At 38.8% G+C, this 19,214-nt stretch overlaps 1 protein-coding gene across 3 annotated transcripts in view; it reads left to right on the forward strand.

Moving 5' to 3' along the window:
• Positions 1-2,268: 2,268 nt before the first annotated feature.
• Positions 2,269-19,214, forward strand: part of LOC147891218 (homeobox protein knotted-1-like LET12) — a 97,745-nt gene continuing 80,799 nt past the window's right edge. For all 3 annotated transcript variants that reach the window (XM_087389955.1, XM_087389956.1, XM_087389957.1), the window contains exons 1-2: positions 2,269-2,671; positions 2,869-3,286. In XM_087389955.1, coding sequence (XP_087246081.1) covers positions 2,939-3,286 — 348 coding nt within the window. In that variant the 5' untranslated portion in view covers positions 2,269-2,671; positions 2,869-2,938. The remainder of the gene's footprint in view (positions 2,672-2,868; positions 3,287-19,214) is intronic.

Consider the following 19,214-nt stretch of genomic DNA (forward strand, 5'->3'; position numbering starts at 1 on the left):
GTGTTGGTGTGTAATGCATGTAGCCTTAGTCTCATCTCTATGTGTGTGTGTGGGGGGGTGGGTGCATGTGTGTACAGGGGTGTGTGTGTGTGTGTGTGGAGAGAGAGAGTTGGAGAGAGAGAGAGAGAGAGAGAGAGAGAGAGAGAGAGAGAGAGTCTGCTTATAACAATTAGCTCATATGCATGTGCATGTGACTATGTGTCTATATGTGTGGGACCTGTGTCATGTGCATGTGTGCGTGTGTGTTGCACCTTGGTTTCATGTGTGACGTGTGTATGTGTGCACGTGCATGCATGGGTGTGTGTGTGTCTCTGTATGTCATCCCGTGTGTCCCATGTGTGTGCACGCTTGTGTGTGTGTGTGTGTGTGTTTCTATGCATGTCTGTGTGTGTGTGTGCGTGCATGCATGTTTGTGTGTGTGTGTGTTTGTGGTCTCGTATGTCCTCTATGTGTGTGTGTGTGTGTGTGTGTGTGTGTGCATGCATGTTTGTGTGTGTGTACGTGTTTGTGGTCCCGTAGGTCCTCTGTGTGTGTGTGTGTTAAAAAAAAAAGAGAGAGAGAGAGAGAGAGAGAGAGAGAGAGGAGAGTTTTGTTTTCCTTTTAAAGTTTAGGTGTGTGTGTTGGCAACGTCTTTGCCTTGGTCTCATATGCATGAGAGAGAGAGAGAGAGAGAGAGAGAGAGAGTCTCACAACAATGCCTTGAGCATGTGCATATGAGAGTGTGTAAATGTTAGGAAATGATAACTTAAGCCTTGGCATCTCTCATGGCTGTGCATCACCACCACCTTCCTTACATGATAGTGCACAACCACACACACAAGCACTTGCACTATAGCAGCCTTTGCTAATCCCCCTCCTCCCTACCAAATTGACTATGTAAAAACAAGAAAAGAGTAAGTCTATATAACCCTTATGTGCCTTATATATGTACACATATTCTACATGACTGCACAAGAAAATAAAACTGCTTTATTGAATATGCACACGGTGACTTTTGTGATACTCATAATGACATTAGATGTGTGCATCTAGTCATAGCACTGCTTCTCTTGTGAAATTATTGGTAGTCTCGAAGCTCCTTGGATTTTCTCCAGTTTCATGCATACATATAATTAGAGTTAAAGAGGATCCAACTAAATTTCCACCTCAAAGAAGTACAGAAGCCCTTAAACAATGTCATTATTTATAGGTTGATAATGGGTGGCATGGTTGTACTAGCTTATTATAGCTTCTCAGGATAGAGTTCTTTGATGACATTTGATGGAATGACCACTAATGGTTTAGGTGTTTGGTACTCCTATGATGACATTTGATGGAATGACGAGACGACTACATATTTAGGCATTTGGTACTGTTTCTCTTATGACATGGAGGGTGGCTATGTTACTCTCACAAGTATTCTAAGAGTTCAAAGCTGATTGTAATGTAAAAGCTAGCTCTCAAAGGAAGTATGAAAGGTAAAGCCTCTCATGCCACCCTCCTCAAATTTTGATGCTCTAAGCTCCATATTTACTTTGATTATGATGGTGTTGGCTGATAGTTGCTGAGAACTAGCAAAATGGGAGAGATGGTGCTAGATCTCTTTCTCCGTACATTAAGGATAGGGCAGAGTTAGGAAAAAGTGACATAGCTATCATTGCACGAATTCAAAAGTGACCAAGCTATGGATGCACAACTTTAATAAATGGACGAGCAGTTAAGGGTGGTGAGTCAAACGAGGGCAAACGACCATGATGAAGAGGGGAGAGAAGTTGTGATAGGGCAAAGGCAAAGGGAAAAGGGGGATTTGATGCCTGGCAAAAGTGAGGACAGATAAGAGTATGAGATTTGTTCATGTGCATGTGAGTGTATACACTGGTAATAATTTAGACTTGGTCTCATATGCATGTGAAGGGGTGTGTATGTGTGTGAGAGAGAGAGAGGGAGAGAGAGAGAGAGAGAGAGTATGTTTGCAACATCCTAGGTCATATGCATGTGCATGTGAGCATATGTGTGTGTGTTGCACCTTGGTCCCATGCGCATGCATGCACGCGTGTGTGTGTGTGTGTTTGTTGGAAAGCTCATAAGTGCATGTGGGTGAGAGAGAGTGCATGTGAGAGAGAGAGAGTGCGCGAGTGTGTGTGTGTGTGTTAAATTTAAAAAAGTGTAGGGGTCTCACATGCATGAGAGAGAGAGAGAGAGAAAGAGAGAGTGTCATGCGAGAGTGTAAGTATGTTAGGCATTTCCCGTGGCTGCGCACTATCACCACCTTCCTTACATGACAGCGCACCACAAACACTTGCACTGTAGCAGATCCCCCTCCTCCCTCCCGAGTCCTTCTATCCTTCTCCCGTCCCCCTCCCCATTTGTTTCCTCTCTCTCCTTCGCCTCCCCCCCACAATCAACATCGTACACTCTACACTCGCACTCTCTACAAGACAGCAGCTCCGCTTTCTGCTGCCTCGGTTTTCTGCAACTTCCGCTTCGATATTCTGGCTCTCTAACATCTCACCGAGGCCTGCTTATGCCGAACCGCTCCACTATCTTTTCACTTGCCGCCTGGGTGACTTCTAGATCAGTGAGGTCACTGAGGTGTAGGCTAACGAGATTCTCGTCCCTTGGACCGTAGCTGCGACGCTCCCGTCTCTTCGACGTCAGTACTTAGACCTGGCACTGGCAGGGCCAAGACACGGTATGGATCTGAATATTGGATGATCAATTTCTCTAATTCGACACACTCAGCACAAATGAAAATCAGCATTATAGATTCCAGCTTTAGCAGCGTCAGCGCTTAGCAAGCCCTACTTCGAACACATTTGGCAAAGGATTTACATTTCTCTTTTAAAATGTATCATTCCGCTGACAGTCCTACACCTTGTCTGTCTTCAGCGAACAAGAAGATAAGTGAGCGAGTGGTTCGGAGTACGCAGCTCTACTTCAATCAGATCTGTCTAAGGGCATGGCCGAGCATGCTTTTTTTCCTCCGCAGCCTATGGAAGGCAGCTATTCCAACATAACAGTTTCTGCGGAAAGGGAGAACGACTTTTGTAGCCATGCATCACAAAGCTATCTTCTTGACGAGCTTCGGAACTCCGCAAAGTTGAAAGCGGATATACTATCACATCCGTTGTATGAACAATTGTTACAAGCCCACGTTTCGTGCTTGTGCGTCGGACTACCAGCAGATTACATTCAAGCGCTCGAGGCGCAGCTCGCAAGCAAGCACGATGTGGCCATCAAGTATCTTATGCTGGGCAAGGACACAGGTCCAGAGGTCGACGCCGGCACAGAGATAGACGATTTCATGGTAAGTCCTTGTAGTCCTTTTTCAAACGTTGCAAGATTATTCCAATTTATTTAAAGTAAGTCAGAGCATTTATTTTAACATTGCGAAATTGTTTCAATCTACTTCAATTACGTCAAGAGTATCTATTTAAACATTTCAAGATTGTTTCAATCTACTTAAACCAAGTTAGAGTATCAAGGCTGAACTCAAAGTATTGTATCATAAAATTTACAGTCTTCTTAGCCTTTTAGGCGTATTTGCTCGATCTTCTACTGCGTTACTTGATCTATTAGTACGTTCGATTGAGTTGTCTCCCTTAAATTCTGCGTCTTACCTAGTTTGCCTTTCCTTTCACCCCGAACCAAGTATTCGCCATTTTTTGCTGCATCTCTTCCAACTTCAATAGCAGAAGGACTTTTGCTTCAGTTGGAAAGAAATTACAGGGTTCGTACTTGTATTCCAAGGATTGTCAAATATAGATCGTTATCGGAACGTCTGTGTCCGTTTCTGGGTTCCGTTGGCGTATTAATGAACAGGAAAGCTCTGAAACAGTAACGTACGAGTCTGAAGTAGTAATTGTAATTTGTGAGCAAGAAGTGTTTAACCACAAGACAGTCTCACACAGGTTCATTTTTCTTCAAACCCACGAGCTTGCAGTCCCTTCCATTGGGATTGTGAAGCGTGCAATCCCCCAAGTTCACGTGAGTGGTTGCATTGCACCCCCACTCGTACCAGGGAATGAGACAAGACCTTGGATGGCAACTTCATGTGGCTGTAATTAACGCAACTCGAAGATCAAAGTTCCCCTTAACGGGAGAACCGAATCTTGGAACAACACACACGTTCATGACGTATAAGGAAGGCACAAGGGGGATGTTTGGAAAGAAAGAAGTTAGGAAGTATCATAGTGACTTCCTCACTAGCATAATATCTTCTCTGCCTGTTTCTGATAAAAGACTAGCTAACAGGCATCATCTTCATCATTTGAGACTCCACTAATTAACTGAAGATGATGCAAGGGCAATGACAAAGAATAGCCTACAATACAAAGAGCGATAGCTACTTATAGGAGATGCTATGGTGATTCTATATTTTTCATAAGCATCACGAGGTTATATCTTTCTTTGGATATAATAGAGAGAGAAAGAGAACATGGCTGGCCTGTGGATGGATTCAAGATTTTTGGTAGCAAGGAGTTGTAATCACGGTGCTGTTATATCTCCTTCCATTTAGATTGAAGAGGTGTTCTTTCTTAAGATAGTAGATAGAGCAATTATGTGGTAATATATTTGGAGCTTGAGAGCATCTTATATACAATAGCATGCTCACTCTTTATGAGTTTATGATCTCAATTGTGTAAAGGAAACACTCGATCATGAATTTAAAAACAAAATAGATTTAGTTGGTCATTCCACTTTGAGCGCATCTAGAGATTACATGCCTAATCTATGAGATTTAAAATTGAAGGTCTATATCGTATTTAGTATTTGTGGCATTTAAATTGATTTTCACTTTTGAAATAGCATATATTTTTTAGCTTTTGTATGCAATAGTTCTATCATTCCATAGTATCTCAAAGGGTATCTTACAACATAATCCATTGAATATGTCAAGTCTTACATGACATGATGGCATTGAATGCGGAAGAAAGGAGCTATCAGCAATAGTTCAAATGAGGAAGGATGGAGGCCTCTATCGAGAATATATATTAAATTGAAACTTAGACTCAAACATATGCCTTGATGAATGTTCTATTAGCAAATTTACTTAGAGAGTTCTAGGAGGACAATGAGCATTGATTAACCCCATAGTTGAATATTACTTGGATATATGTGTAGTAGATGACAAGGTTTATATATTGTGATACCATAAAGATCTTGCAATTCAAGCCAATTCCTACACATGGATTTATCAATATTGTAAAATATATTAGGAATATATGTCAAAATGTGTGTGGTCTATCTTGCTCTTCATTGTTTACTCAAATATGTTACACTTGAATGAAAAATTTTACCTATCTTCTAGCTAGTGTCCATTACAATTGCTCTTTGCTTATTATTCAAGTCAATGTTCACTGAACATTATACTACCTTCAAAGCACCATGAGCCATAAAAGCTAGAGAAGTAAAGAAGGTAAGTGTAGTATTTGCTCATGAGTTGCTCATTAACTCTAAATGCAGTCCACTTCCATGTCCTAAACATTGTAATGCTACATAAGTTATAAGATCTCTCTACAAAACCCTCTTCCATTAACCATCCATTTCCTCCATATGTTTTAATGCATCTTCATGGCTTGAAAACTCTTTATAAAACCTCTTGAATATTAACCATGCACTTGACTAGTAGGTTTTAAAGCATCTTTACGTCTATCACTTAGTATGTGGAGAATTTGTCAATCAATTTTCTCACACATATTCTAATTGATAGTTTCCACATTATATACGTAAGGAAAACCTCTTGGTCAAAATAATAATTAGATTTAGACACCTAGTGATGCAAAGCCATCTATTAGTAAGGAAGTAGCAATATGTCATGTAGAGGATTGCTAATTATGACTTCATTTAGAATCCTTGCAATGAAAATTAATGATATATTTAATGAGATCATTACAAAATTTTTGGAGTTGAAAGCTCATATAGATGCATCATCTATAGTTGTGACAAGTCAATTGACAAAATTTTGTTACGTCGTTTATATATATATACATTGGTTAGTATGAGTATTTCCGAAGTTTTTATGTTTGTACCATCAGCTATATGAGTCAAAATGTCTATACCATAAGTTATTATGAGTCAAGCAATTAGTTTCAAAAATAATTTTAGGCTTAGAAGTGTTAATATTCGTACATATTTGTATCATTTAGCTTGAATTCATGAGTCAATACTAAGCATAAATAATACTAGAGTTAAAGTATTCTCTTAGTACTTGTATGGCTATATAAGTGCCTATATGACATACATTGACTATAAAGGCTTATTCTGACCAACATTGACCAATAGATCCACAATATGGTCCTCTAGGAGCCTACATGGCTCTATAAAATCCTATAAATGTATATATGGAATATACAAGATTTATAGAACACTAAAACATATATTATTAGGTCTTGTATTCATTAGTGCTTGTTCTAGCTAGTGAATGGCTAGTATTAGTCAGTAAGCATATAGAATATTTGAAATTTTATACATTATAAGTACTGCGATCATGTTCTACACTGGTATCCATGGACCTATAAATTATTACATGGCCTATTGGTTCTTATATTGATGTACATGTCCTTATAATGGTCCTATATCTACTATAAGGGCCGCTCTAGACATATTTATAGTAGCCGCTCTAGACATACATGTGCTTCAGACCTATACTTATGTAGAAAGGCTAAAACGTAGGTTTATAATGAACCTATAGTCCCTTATAAAGGGCCTACATGAATTATAATGAGCGTATATGGTCTTATAAGACCTTGCATGGCCTTAAAATATCAACATGAATGTGTACACACCTACATGGCCCTAAAGGAAAGCAAATGTGTGCAACTACATATACATTGCAAAGAGTACAATTGCTAGTTTTTTTAGAGTTTTAGTGCTTGTATGAGTTAATATGAACCGTGAGTACTTGTAAGTATTAGCATTTTCTGAGTTTAGTGTTTTAATGAGGTGGCATGAATCTTAGTTATTCCAAATCAACTTTTATATTCATACAACTCTTATTTTTTAGTCATATATTAATGAGTCGGTCCTAATGCCATAGAGAATACTTGTTAAAAGCTTAGAATCTTTGTATTTCAAATGTTAGCTCAATAATTGTTCTAGTATTTTTAAATTGCTTCTTATAAGTACTTACATGGCCCTTTAAGGGCCTAAGGGCCTACATTGCCCCACAATTGCATTTCGCTATTACAAACTAAATGACACTAATTACACTTACATGGCCTTGTAAGAGACTAACATGGCACCGTAAGGAAGTACTTTTAATGGACCAATATAGACTATAGAAGACAAAAGTGGCCCTATAAGTGACAACATTAATGTATAATAGCTTATATTGTTTCTATAAGGGACCTACATGGACATATAAAGGCTAACATGGACATACAATATATTATATGGCTTCTATAAGGGACATGCATGGACTTATAAGGACCTACATAGCCCTAAAATGGCCCTAAGTAAACTTGCATATACATGTAAGGGCTGATATGGTCTATTTGACATATATAAGAGTATTGATAGAATCTTAATATTTGGTTAGTTTAACCATATAAAAAGTTAGAAGCAAATACCTTGATGTGGGGACTGGCCCATGGGTGGTGACCAAGATAACCGCGAGGAGCCAACGTTGGAAGGCTTCGAACTAGTTTATGAAAGGATGCCTTTTGGTAGTTCACACATGTATCAGAGAATGGTGACTAGAGGTATGGCACAAGGGACGGAATATGCCTCAGAGACAGGGGGTAGAGGGTACTGCAATGGACACCAATGATCGTATAGAGGCCAATGATGGTATTGTAGTGAACACTCGTGGTAATACAGTGCCCGACGTTGATGACATTGGTCAAGCTAATGCTTATGGTACTCTAGCATACAATGATGGTACTACTGTATACGATACTAGTATTGCACAGGACACCAATGGTACTCCAACGTACAATGATGGTACTACGGAGTACAATGATAGTACTACGGAGTACAATGGTGGTAATTCAGAAGATAGTAGCACTAGTGGAGAAGACATTGATGGTGATGGTTCTTTAGAAGACTATTGGCCCTATAAGGAAAAACCTAACCCCAAAAGACAACCTACATGTCCCTACAATTGGCTTATATGGTTCGATAGAGACTTACATGGCCCAAATTGGATATAAACCCCTAACAGCCATAGTCTAACCATGACAATGCATTCAATTAATCAAGTGTATACTTGTGCAACAAACAAATCACCTTAGTGTTCATTACACCATTCATTATGTGTAAAGTGGGTCTTAATTAAAGTTCATGAAAGCCAGTAGATTTTGCTCAATCATTGTTAGCAGCAATGATCTAGTATTTTAGAGTTGTTGCTCCTATTAGTTCAAAACAAAAAGGAGCCAAAAGAAAACTAATTCTGCTTCATAATATCTATAGAGACCACTAAAGAGTTTTTCTTCTAGTAGCTACTCTAATAAAAACTTGGGGGGTTCACTCAATAACTTATGTGACTATTACGTGAGTTTAACATAAGGGAATATTTAATTTAATTTTTTCTCACGTTTTCACAGATAGAACAATGCCAAAGAAGATATTTTGGAAAAGAATTTACAGATCGAATAGGAAAAGGTTACACTTTATTTGTGAAAATTTCACAAATAAAATCCCTAAGGGATTTTATAATTAGATATTAAACACATGTGATATATAGGGTTCATACAAAGTGACCCCCCTGCCCCCGAGAATAAAAAAGAGAATAGGGTTTGTTGAATTAGAATTAAAATGGATTTAAGTGGCTATAAAGGCCTTGCAACAAATAAGCTTTATCTCATCAACTCAAATGGGCTTACACAAGTGTAGCCAAATTATATTTTATTTACCCACTCTAATGCCTAATTGTGAAAAAGTGTTTAGAGTAAAACACACTAAATTTGATTAAATTTCCAAGGAGTTAATGAACAAAGTAATCTAAGATAGCACATGATTAGAATAAAAGGGTTTTTATTTGGTTATCAAGTTACACATAGAATGTACATACATAATATCAATAAGAGGTACTTAAACTACTTCCATTAAACACATGTGACATAGGGAGTCTCACATAGTGAATATTTTGGGGCTAATTTCCAAGTTCAAATGGACTAAAATAATGATTATTCCTAGTACTAACTTTTATTCCATGAAATACTATGGATTTGCATACCCATGGCCCAAGTGGATCCCTTTTTTCAAGTCTAAAGACTTCATATATGAAAAAGTCTTGGGAGATCTAAAAAATTCTAAATTAGATAATGGGTAGATGAATTGGAGTATAAAATACATTCAATTAGTGAGAAGAACTTGCATGATGCTTATCTCATCAAGGCATATGGACTTGCACCCATGGCCTATCTTGATTCTATGTAAATCCATTATAGATTATTAATTAACAAAAATATGCTTTGAGTAGACCATGGTTGGTTGAATTGGAAATGAAAATGTAAATAAGTCCTGATAAAGTCATGTAATAAGCTTTATCATAGACTCATATGGCATTACACACCCGTGGTTCAATTAGACCCTATTTAACCACTTTAAAACACTTACTCTATTAAAAATATTTAGTGTTAAAAGTGCTAAATTATACCATGCTTTGTTGAATATGTGGTGGATATGAATTGAAGTGGAGATAGGGCCTTAAATCACACTTGATCTCTTCAAGCAATATTAGCATGCACACTCATAGCCTTGTGCTCTTTTTGGGGGAAAAAGTAAGTCCTTAATTGATACTATTTTGAGTTGTAACTTCTAAATGAGCTTGGATTGTACATATATTTACCTTGAAGCATCATTAGTACTAAAAACTTAATTAGAGCATGATCTTAATTAAATTAATCTACGCATCTATAGTGATTTAGAGGGACTATGAACTTTGTTCAGCTTTCAAAAAGCTTCTTTGACTGTGGCTTTTAAAATATTTTTTAGATTCTTACATTTAATAACGCTTGTGTCATACTTTATCTGAAAAAATGGCATGGTTGATGAACTTAAAAGACGAAAGATGTGGCTATTTAGGATGTTACAAAGTTATCAAAAAAATGCTTAAAGAAGATTGTGGAGGATTAGGAAATATATAGTATGGAATGTTGTATCTAGCTAAAATCCAAATATCATTTTCTAATAAATATAGAAAGTTGTATCTAAATACTATATAATATTGTCTCTAGCTAAAATATATATCTTGGGGAAGCCTACTACCATATATAATGGATTATGAACAATATTGTCTCATCTAATTTAATCTCCTTTTTTCGATGGTTTTGGTTTCATTAAGACCCATCCCACTTTGATATTTGCATGCAAAGATGTGAACTGTTAAGTTTTGATCATCTCCTAAGAACTAGAGCCATTAAATTGGATATTGCATAATACATTAGAGATCATGAATTTGATAACATGTGGAGTAACCTTAATCAAACTGTATATGATATTTGGTTGATCAAATCCAACCATAAAATATAAAGGCCTTTATTTGATTGGTTGCAGACAAGGGTGTAATTTGATATTTGATCAAATAATATATATGTCATTTTTATCTTTATATGTACTAATTTTTTAAATAAGCATATCGTTGCATGAATGCATCCATGTAGAGCAATGATGATATGGCATACTAGATGTCATTGTGTTTATGACTTTCACAAGTTTATGCATGAGAGGATCTCGTGGTATCCATGCATAGATCATGATGATGTTGCATAGGCAATGATGAAATGTCATCTTTTTCTCTCTTAAGGAGAGCTTTGGGAGAGGTCGATTGGAGAAAGGTGGGCCCTTAGATTTAATGTGATGAATGTGAGGCATTTGATTGTTGGATTTGACAATGGAGGAGTATGGATCATAGAATTTGAAGTAAGAAATATGCATGATGACAAAAATCCATTTCAACCATCACATCGTTTCATTCCTCCCTCTTCTTGATTCCAAATTCCAACCTTAAAGCCTACTAGCAGTAGTCCATAAGATTAAGAGCGGACCGTCTATGATTTGCATGAGGTTACTACATGACGTTACTAGAATTGATTACTCCGTGGTGATTACGTGCGTGCCCGGTCTCTTTGAACTTCTTATCTCTAATCCGCTTGAATATGGAGCATCCGTACTGTGGGCCTACCAAAAGATGACCCCTCTGTGCCCATCTGCATTTGTGTTTTCGATCACCACGAGTAGATGGAAGATTTCTTCCCAATTGTAGAGCAGGCCACAGGTCGAATGGTGAAAAAAATTGAAGAGAAGAGTGCGCAAGTATATGGATTCCTTTATTTTCAATAATGGAGCGCAAGACATGCTCAGGGTGCTGATGGAAGCAAAGCATGTGCATGGAGCCTATCGAGCTTAACACTCCGTTGTCCTAACTCTACCGAATGTGGTTAGACTTCTTGAAGCCTTCTTTGAGGAAGGCAACCGAAAGTCAGTGAAATTTATAAACACTTCGAGGCTCGAGCAGAGCAAACATGAAAGGAAGCTCGTTCAATCCTACGCAAGCAATTTGCAATTCCTTCTTTACAACCCAATGTTAGCATCAATCTCAAAGAATTTCAAATTTCAGAGGTCTATAGCAAAAGAATCGACCGTATGTATCTGAGAGATCGTCTGTACAGAGCAAAATAGTAGACCATGCATATTTGAGAGATCGTTTGTAACTCAATCATGGACATCTTCTAATTTCACTAAGTAGGGAATGTGAGTGCGTTGTTCCGCGATCATCTCTGAGCCAGAGGCCGCATGCTGGGCAATTAATTAATGAGGCACAAGGCATGCGTAATCTAAGAGACCATTTCCTTGATGAGATCAATCTACTTGCGAATTATTCTAACTCAAGCGTGATGGAATGTTATTCGTTTGGCAATGGTGGAAGACCATCAAGATCGTAAATGGAAGGCAAATAGAAGCAGCACCAAGAGACGATGATGGACAAGACTCTATGTGTGTGTGAGAGTCACTGAGTGAGCAAGAGAGAGACCTCTGTGGCGAAGCTACAGGTAAAAGAACATTCTTCCTTTAACGATGTGACATGAGGATGGATATATGACATGACATGTTGCATGGGGTGATAAGACACTAGGAAACCAAGTGAAATGTCCTTGATGGCATGTCACCATGCACGATGCAAGGCATAGACGCACATAAAGCGATTTGAGATTGAAGATAGGAGTTTTATTATAAGATGGAAGTTTTACAACACAAACACTTCAAATTTAAAAAAGTGAAGTACCGCCCTACCACCCAATAAACCACCACGTATTGGAAAAAAGAGAGCGCACAACGAAGGCTTGTGGTAATTTCGTGTGTCTGTATGAGAGAGAATGATAATCTTGTCTATGAATGAGCAACTATAGATCTATAAGTGCATCCTAACATCAATGTCTATATCTCATAGATAGGTATATGAGTTTATATGAAGGTCTTACTAATGTATTTTATTGTGTGATGGCAATATTTAATCCTTTACAAAAGAGTTTTCATACATATGCGGATACAATTTTAAAGCATGTGCTCTATAGAGTGTGATTTTTATAGCATAATCACTGATGTGGATTAACACAAGGCATGTATCATGCAACCAATGAAAGTGAAGATAATGGAGAGCTCCATGTATACCAAAAATCGCAGATAAGAGCGACAAAAAATAAAACCCATTGTGCTTGAATTCGAAATCACACCTTGAATGTAGAGTTTTAACATATCCTGCACATTGATGTACTAGCAAGATTTTATAATAACTCAAATGCCTATGCAGATCCCGAACCTTTGACATATCCTACACATTGATGTACTGGCAAGATTTTATAATAACTGACATGCCTATGCAGATCCCAAACCTTTGTAATAACTCGCATGTCAATGTAAATCCCAAGAGCTTTGGGCATAGGTGTCGCAATAATTAAGCTCTGTGCCAACTGCATAACATAAAAAGCCCTACTGTTCTATTCAATATAGAATTTTCATATTGTTAAGAAAATCGACCTGGAAAATATCAATAGGAATAGTTGACTTAGACACAACCAACGAGCACTTTCTGGGAGCAATGCTAATAGAAAATACCTTCTTTTCTACCAAATTATCGCTTGAATTTGATGGAGGTTTGATAAAGCACCTCTTCATCTCTTGAGCTTATTCCTCCACTTTAATTCTATCTTCTCATTAAACCACCATCTCCCTGCTTCTAGCTTCTCCTTAAATCACACACTTAATCACACCAAGAATCCTCCCATTCATGGGTCTAATACCATGTTGGGAGGGAACGCACAGTGGAGGCTTATGGTGATGGTGTGTATGTGTGAGAATCAAATTGCCTGCAGCCCACAGCTCCTATGCTATCGAATTCAATGCTGCTAGCCTTCAGATCACATGTGGCACTTAAATGGAGCTCCATATAGCCCACCTTGTTAGATATTCCGAACCAGTCGATTGCTCTCTAGCCACACGTAATGCTAGAAATAACGTTCACCATCAACTTCTAGGATTTCCAATCTCTACCACAAATAACAAGATGAATAACACGTCATTCAATAGGCCTACCCAAAATAAGTGGGGAGGCGAAGGGCAGGGGCTAAGGACGAGTGGTGGAGTCAGGGAAGCTAAGAGAGAGAGTGGGGAAGCGAAGGGTAGGTGGGCTAGGGATGAGTGGTGGAGTGAGGAAAACAGAGAGAGAGAGAGAGAGAGAGAGAGAGAGAGAGAGAGAGAGAGAGAGAGAGAAACCCAAAATCGTTAGTTATGCATAATCGCCCCATTTATTGGGCTAACACCTTTAACAAAGGCTAATGAGAAAAATCTAGATTTTATGAAATTTAAAAACTCCCCTATTTTAGCTTTGCCAAAGTAGAACCATTGCTAAGGCTACCTTGTAAGGGTAGGCCAAAAATCAGCACTCAGCCTTCCTCTAATCACCTGCAACCTATAACATCTTGCTTCTGAGCTACCTTCAAAAGGCCATGATTATGATGAGCAACCAATAGCACACACGGGAGGTGAAGAAAGAAACTCCACTTTGTAGCTACTCGTCATCAACTAAAGCAAAGAAAATCCATCACCACAGGATTATAAAACATGACCAAGGCTTGACTCAAGATCAACTGGCTGCCACTCAAATAGAAGCCTCCATAACTAGAGTCAGTAACTTTCTGTGATCACTATGACTTTTTCAATATTCCTCAGTGTCGAATTGATATAAGCGACAAGCTCGGTGTGGGTAGAGAAATCGGCTACTCTTCCCTTCTACTGATGTGCCATGCAAAGCCTAAATGGAACAAATAAATAAGTGCTGAAATAGGATTGACCTCCTATTATCATCCATGAACCATTGGAGCACACAAACTTGCCTTATCAACTTGGCCACCTTGTAGATCTGATGACCCAGCCACATGTTTACCTGAATCAAGCTAAACTCCTCTACAATGAGCACAAGCTCATGAAACCATCCATACAATTAATGGTGCCTTCAACAAGAACTGAAAATGAGACCAAAGCTCATGAAATCCTTGATCAACTGCTCTCTATTCTATGAGACGAGCAAGAAGATGGTCTGTCCACTCCTCTTATAAAGATCCAACTAGTAGCTCTACACTAATCCACATCTCTCCTTTTCCATGCAAATCTTTGGCCATTGATTATTGATTGGCTGGTGGTAGCCCCTAGAGTGTAACCAACCACCATGCTAATGATGGCTTATCCTACACTACCATCATGCTATCCTAAAATGGGTGCTATACTAAAACAGTCCCCTTTGGTTATCTTTATCTATTGTTAGATTTTAACCACCAAGCTGGTGACCACAAATCCTAAACGAATGAATCATATGCCATTTATCTTGTAATCCTAGTGTGCAACTAGCCTCCACGATGAAACCAACTAGTGCTATACTAAAATGAATCCTATTCTTACAAAGTGCTATCCTAAAATAGATACATTGCCCAAGTAAACTTTGGAGAACGTTAATGATTTAATAAATTACATACAAATTTACATAGATTACATCTCAAAGACTCGTTTCCTTCAGGGGGCTGGTTCCACATTGCTTTGAGTAGGTCACCTTTTTGAGCTCCCTGATTGCAGGCTCGACCCTCCTTTCTCCTTTCCTGAAGGGGGTTGGTTCCTCCCTTTATGGCAGGCCTGTCCCCTCCCTTTATCTCACTTCCTCTTTCCTTGCTTTGAACTCCCTGGTTACAGGCTAGGCCTCTTATTTTCCAGTTCCTGTCTTCTCATCTGGACTCTGTCATAATGCTGAAAAGCTAGGTCCCTATCTAATTGCATTACCTGTAGTGCCAATAATCTCTCCTTAAAACTGTCCACAGGTTCATGTCCTTCTTCAACTAAGAATTGTAGAGCTGGTATTTTTACATCCAATGGCAAAAGCGCTTCCTTCCCATACACCAAGTGAAATGGAGAAAACTGAGTAGTGCGCTTCATTGCTACCTTGTATGCCCACAGGACTCTATTCATCTCTAGATCCCAATTCTTGGTCTGGCTCTGTGTCATCTTAGTTAACATCATCTTAAAATCCCCATTGAAATTCTCATTGAGACCATTACATTGCGGGTGGTATGGAGTAATATACTTGTGATTAATTTCCAGCTTCTTGCAGAGATGATCCGTCACCTCTCCTCTAAACCCAGGCCCACTGTCTGACAACAACTCTAGGGGAATCCCAAATCCATAGCATATATGCTCAAAGACAAAATCAGCAACCCCTTTGCTGTGCACCCTCTTCACTGCCTTCACCTCTACCCATTTTGACAGATATTCTACTAAATAAAGCATATAACATTTGCCTCTAGTTGTTCGGGGTAAAGGGCCAATTGCATCAATGCCCCATATTTCAAAAATATTATACACTAACATCACATTTCGTGGTTCCATCTTGAGAATTCTCTTCCCTTGTTATTTCATTCCAATCAATAGCCTCCAACGAAAGTTAAACCCTATTTTGACTCTCAAGTGAAACCTGCATGAATAATGTTATATCATCTACCTACAAACTCTAAGCTCAACACCAACTCTTTGTGCAAGATCAAGAGCATTTCTGCAAGGTAAGTCCTCTATGATCAAAGGAAACAACCTAGTGTCTCTACCATAAAAAGGAAATGAACAGGGCTTGAGGAGAGACTTGATGCACTTAATGGGAGAGTGAGATCAAGGCCTCTCCAATTTTTCCCCAATGAGAACCTAGCTAGATCTACTTGCATTGTAAAGGGTAGAAATGCACCCATTGTTTTAGAAATGCAAATCTCTATATGGTGCCCTCCAAGCAATCCTAGTCCTCGGGGGGGTCACTATGTAAAAACTCTCTATATCACGTGCGTTCAAGGCTTAATTGTAAAATCCCTTATCTGTAGATTTTTCATTAATAAAATGTACCCTTTTTCTATACAAATATGTAATTTTTTCCTGGAATGATTTTAAATAATCCCTTATGTAAGTTAAATTTTGTAAATTTTAGAAATTAAAAATATCCTTCTGTTGAACTCACGTGATAGGGTTACATAAGATGAGTGACCCCCCCGAGTCCTAGTCCACCCTATTGTAAGCTTTTTTAACACCCACCAGTGAGGAGTAAGAGGTTGAAAATCCTTCCATGCCCAACTTATAACCTATGAATATAGATAGTTGTTGTCTAGGATGTCCCTCTCCTAAACAAAACATGTATCAATGTTGTGCATGATGTCCCCATGATGTCAAAGAGTTGTGGATAGAACAATAAGTTCAAGCCCCTCATCATTTAATATTGCATGTGGTGTGTAGTAAACAACCACTACTAGATCTCAACCTAATAGCTAATCCATGAATGATGCCTCTAGTTGTTCCATAATGCATAGAGTGACCATAGAGGGTATAACAGTTTGCATATGTATTAAAACAATTAAGCCCTCTTGAGCTTGTCCTTTGCAAACCGTAGATTGTGGTAGTTATTTCCACAACAATCTAAGAATCCATGTCTAGTAGTTGCTCCATAGATTCGTTATAAACGAGTGCCAAAAGGGTATTGTATCTACTAACTGCATGCACATCTAGACATGTTTTTAGGATCCTTAGTTGAGTATAGCTCTTCCCCAATCCCATGCACCTTATTATCCCAATATGGTCCTCATATATGAGCTCCCATTTATCAAACACCTTTGACACCAAGGCCTCCCTACATGCACATGCATACATGTCTTTAGGACCCCTAGTGAAGTATTTCCCATCCTCAACCCCATGCAGCCAATAACCCAATATGAGCCTCATATGAGCTCATGTTGATCAAAGACCTTTGACACCAGGCCCTCCCCCATTGAGATGCAAACATGAGCAAATATATGAGACCCTTGCTCTAAGAAGGTGCCTCTATTTATGGATATTTGAGGCTAAAAACATATGCTCTTAAAGCATGAGGATATCAATTGGCCACCCAAAAGACGCTCTTAACTCGTCATAATACTAAGTGATGTGATTCGTCAGGTGATTGATCATGGAAACTCTGCACATTCTAACTCGATAGTGTCCAAATGTAGGATATAATAGAGGTGACAAACAAGTGACCCCTTTAATGGGTAGAAGTCTACATGACCACTTCAAGAGACTAAACTTTGCAGGAGGCTTAGAGGGTGAGTAAGCTACTTTTGTGTGCCATTGCACACTAGAATCAAGGGGCACTAAGCAATATCTAAGATAGCACATGCACTCAATGGAAGGGATGTTATATTTTTATGTGTTACAGAAAATATACATACACAAGGGGTTTTTTAATTCAAAAAATAAAAATTTCCATACATAAGGGATACTTTTATCATCTCAAAATTTACAGAAGGGGTGTAAGGTTACAAAAATCTATTGGTAGGGGGTTTTTAAATACCCCTTGATTGCAAGTGCTATATGGGATTTTTATATAGTGATGCCCATGGGATCTGGAACTACCTTAAAGGACTAAGACATCAAGGAAGAGGCCGAGAATCCTTGCTTGAGTGCACATTAAAAATACCAATGCATCACCTATTTTATCTTCTCTACTACTACATACCCATGCCACAAAGTACCACTCAGTATAATTACAACCACCCCTATCTCAAGGAAAAGCAATATCAAAGCTGATTGCATTATGACTTAATGCTATCTAAAATTTTGAACTCATTTGGCCCCCAACCACTCCTTGAGAATCTCTATATTCTACACATTAAATATAAGGACAAAAAGAATTAGGGTCCACTGCTTCTCTCTTGAGGCCACAAAGTGAAATCCCTTGAGCTGATGGGTGGAGATGCCTACCTCTCCAATGGTGCTTGCTCGGTGCTTGTCTTAATGGTCTACCAAAATAGAATCAAGATCTTTGAGGTGAGGGTACTCTTTCGGTGTTTTTTTATAGTTCAAGGGTCTAGGCACCCAAACTCTCATAGGAGTGGTTGGACTGAGGAAGGCTTGCATCTTAGAATCTAAATGAGAGGAGCCAAGCTTTGGGGAAGATACTAAGACAAGTTTTGGAGAGGGATGGATGAGGCCTAGGTTGGGCTCTTAGAGGGATGGGGGAGGACACAGGGTAATGAAGGAACCATGACTACAAGGGGGCCCAAAGGGAGATGGGGGATGATGAGGCCTAGAATCAATCAAGTAACAAGGATAAGAATAGGTGATGGAGGAGGACGTCAAGTGATGGGATGGGTCAGGGGATAGAGAAGTAGGCTAGTTTGGAGGTGGAAATGGGAGCAATTATAGGGGAGAGCTAGAGTAGTCAAAGCCCAATCAGAAGGCTCAAGCAATAGGAGCAATAGGGTTAATGGTAACGTAGAGATATGAATGAGGATGGAGGACAAAGGAAGTGGGAATGTCTAATGTTGGCTATGAAGCTATTTGCACCTCTATGTGTTTGTGTGCATGTGCATGCCACAATGGTGATGGTAGAGCTAGGAACAAGGATGCGGTACAAAGGTAGGGGGGATGTCGAGTGTTGTCCCTAAAGCTATTTGGACCTCTATGTGCACGCGCACGCACGCGCATGTGTGTGTGTAAAGAAATAAGTGTCTACATGTGCGAGATACATTTTTAATCAAAATTATTATGTGTGTAAGTGCACGTGCACACACGTGCATGCGTGCATATGTGTGTGTGTGTGTGTGTGAAGAAATAACTATCTACATGTGTAAGATACATTTACTAATCAAAATTATTGTGTGTGTGCGTGCATACATGTGCGTGTGTGCATGCATGCGCACACGTGTGTGTGTATGCATGAGTGTGTGCGCATGTACACA

This window comes from Dipteris shenzhenensis, chromosome 18, assembly GCF_047967505.1.
Source record: "Dipteris shenzhenensis isolate YYH24624 ecotype China chromosome 18, Dip_SZ_1.0, whole genome shotgun sequence".
Classification (NCBI taxonomy): Eukaryota; Viridiplantae; Streptophyta; class Polypodiopsida; order Gleicheniales; family Dipteridaceae; genus Dipteris; species Dipteris shenzhenensis.